Source organism: Daktulosphaira vitifoliae, unplaced genomic scaffold, assembly GCF_025091365.1.
Source record: "Daktulosphaira vitifoliae isolate Bord-2020 unplaced genomic scaffold, ASM2509136v1 Scaffold_3301, whole genome shotgun sequence".
In the NCBI taxonomy this organism is placed as follows: domain Eukaryota; kingdom Metazoa; phylum Arthropoda; class Insecta; order Hemiptera; family Phylloxeridae; genus Daktulosphaira; species Daktulosphaira vitifoliae.
The window spans coordinates 1-1,106 of NW_026102861.1; the positions used below are offsets into that span (position 1 = coordinate 1).

The 1,106-nt window shown below is 41.3% G+C and overlaps 1 protein-coding gene across 1 annotated transcript; it reads left to right on the forward strand.

The window, feature by feature from the left end:
• The first annotated feature begins 163 nt into the window (after nt 1–163).
• On the forward strand, nt 164–1,106 carry LOC126910037 (uncharacterized). Its single transcript, XM_050692434.1, has one exon. It carries the CDS (start codon nt 207–209, stop codon nt 1,059–1,061), a length of 855 nt encoding a protein of 284 aa, XP_050548391.1. The 5' UTR covers nt 164–206; the 3' UTR covers nt 1,062–1,106.

Genomic DNA, 1,106 nt, shown 5'->3' on the forward strand with positions numbered 1-1,106 from the left:
ATGCTTGCTCAAACCTTCGGTTTCGACGACGACGACACGACGACAGTGTAGTGTACATACACTGCCACAGGTGGCGGTATGGGCGGAGTGACCGATCAGCCAACTGATGCTCTGGGCGTAGGTAGTTTGTACTAGTCGGAGAATACGTTGATTTTCCAAGAATACCAGGAGCTACAAGAAAATACACTACGGTCGCTTCTAATTCCATGGAACCGCAATCCGTATCGGACTCAGCACCTAACACGTATTCCAAACAACACGACGCATGGTATTCCAGTACTAATAGTCCGCACGACACTTTGCCGTGCAGTTTTATGAATTTACCTACAGTGTTGCAAAATTATTTCACTCTATACACCGATACAGATAATCAAGCGGGTTATCAGTGGCCTCGTTTGAACAGGCATATAAATAAATTTGATTTGAACGCTGCTGTAGGTACACAAATTGTACATTACGAATATAGCCCAAAAATGAGTCTATTGAGTAAACCTGTCAACAGCCATCAGACCTACTATTGGCCGGACACCAGTAATAGTAATTACAATCAATGTCAACAGGCTGATTATTTTTGTCCCAGTGGTTCTGCCATTACAAAATTTAAAAGAGGCAAATATTGTTCTACAAATATAACTCAACAAGCAATGGACATTACGTCCGTACACGAAAGCTCAAAAAGTTGGTCTTACGTGAATTCTGGTCGACATATATCCTTAATAGAACTATCGCATGTACTCGTTAAAAAAAATTCACATTACACACCTTCTGAGGCACAACCATCCTTACACGTGGGTGTTTATCCTGTACCCAGAGTTACAGCAAAAGACAATATCGTTGTTCCTACAAAATTTTTAGATATCGAAGCGTACTATACGGTGGAAACGACTTGTATAGTTAAATTCGGCTATCCTACAGTAATGGCACATTTCAAAGATTGTAACGTAAATATTGAAAAAGAAATATTCACTATGGCCGTAGCGGCTGGTGTGGCAGAAGCGGACGGTAATTATTCTACCTGTTACGGTAAGCATTCTTTGAAAACAGTGGATGCGGAAAACTAATATCGGCGGCCGTTTTCCAAACTGTCAGAGAAAATTTGGCCGCCA

Coding starts and splice junctions, on each gene's coding strand:
- LOC126910037 (XM_050692434.1), top strand. CDS start 207: ATGGAACCGCAATCCGTATCGGACTCAGCACCTAACACGTATTCCAAA.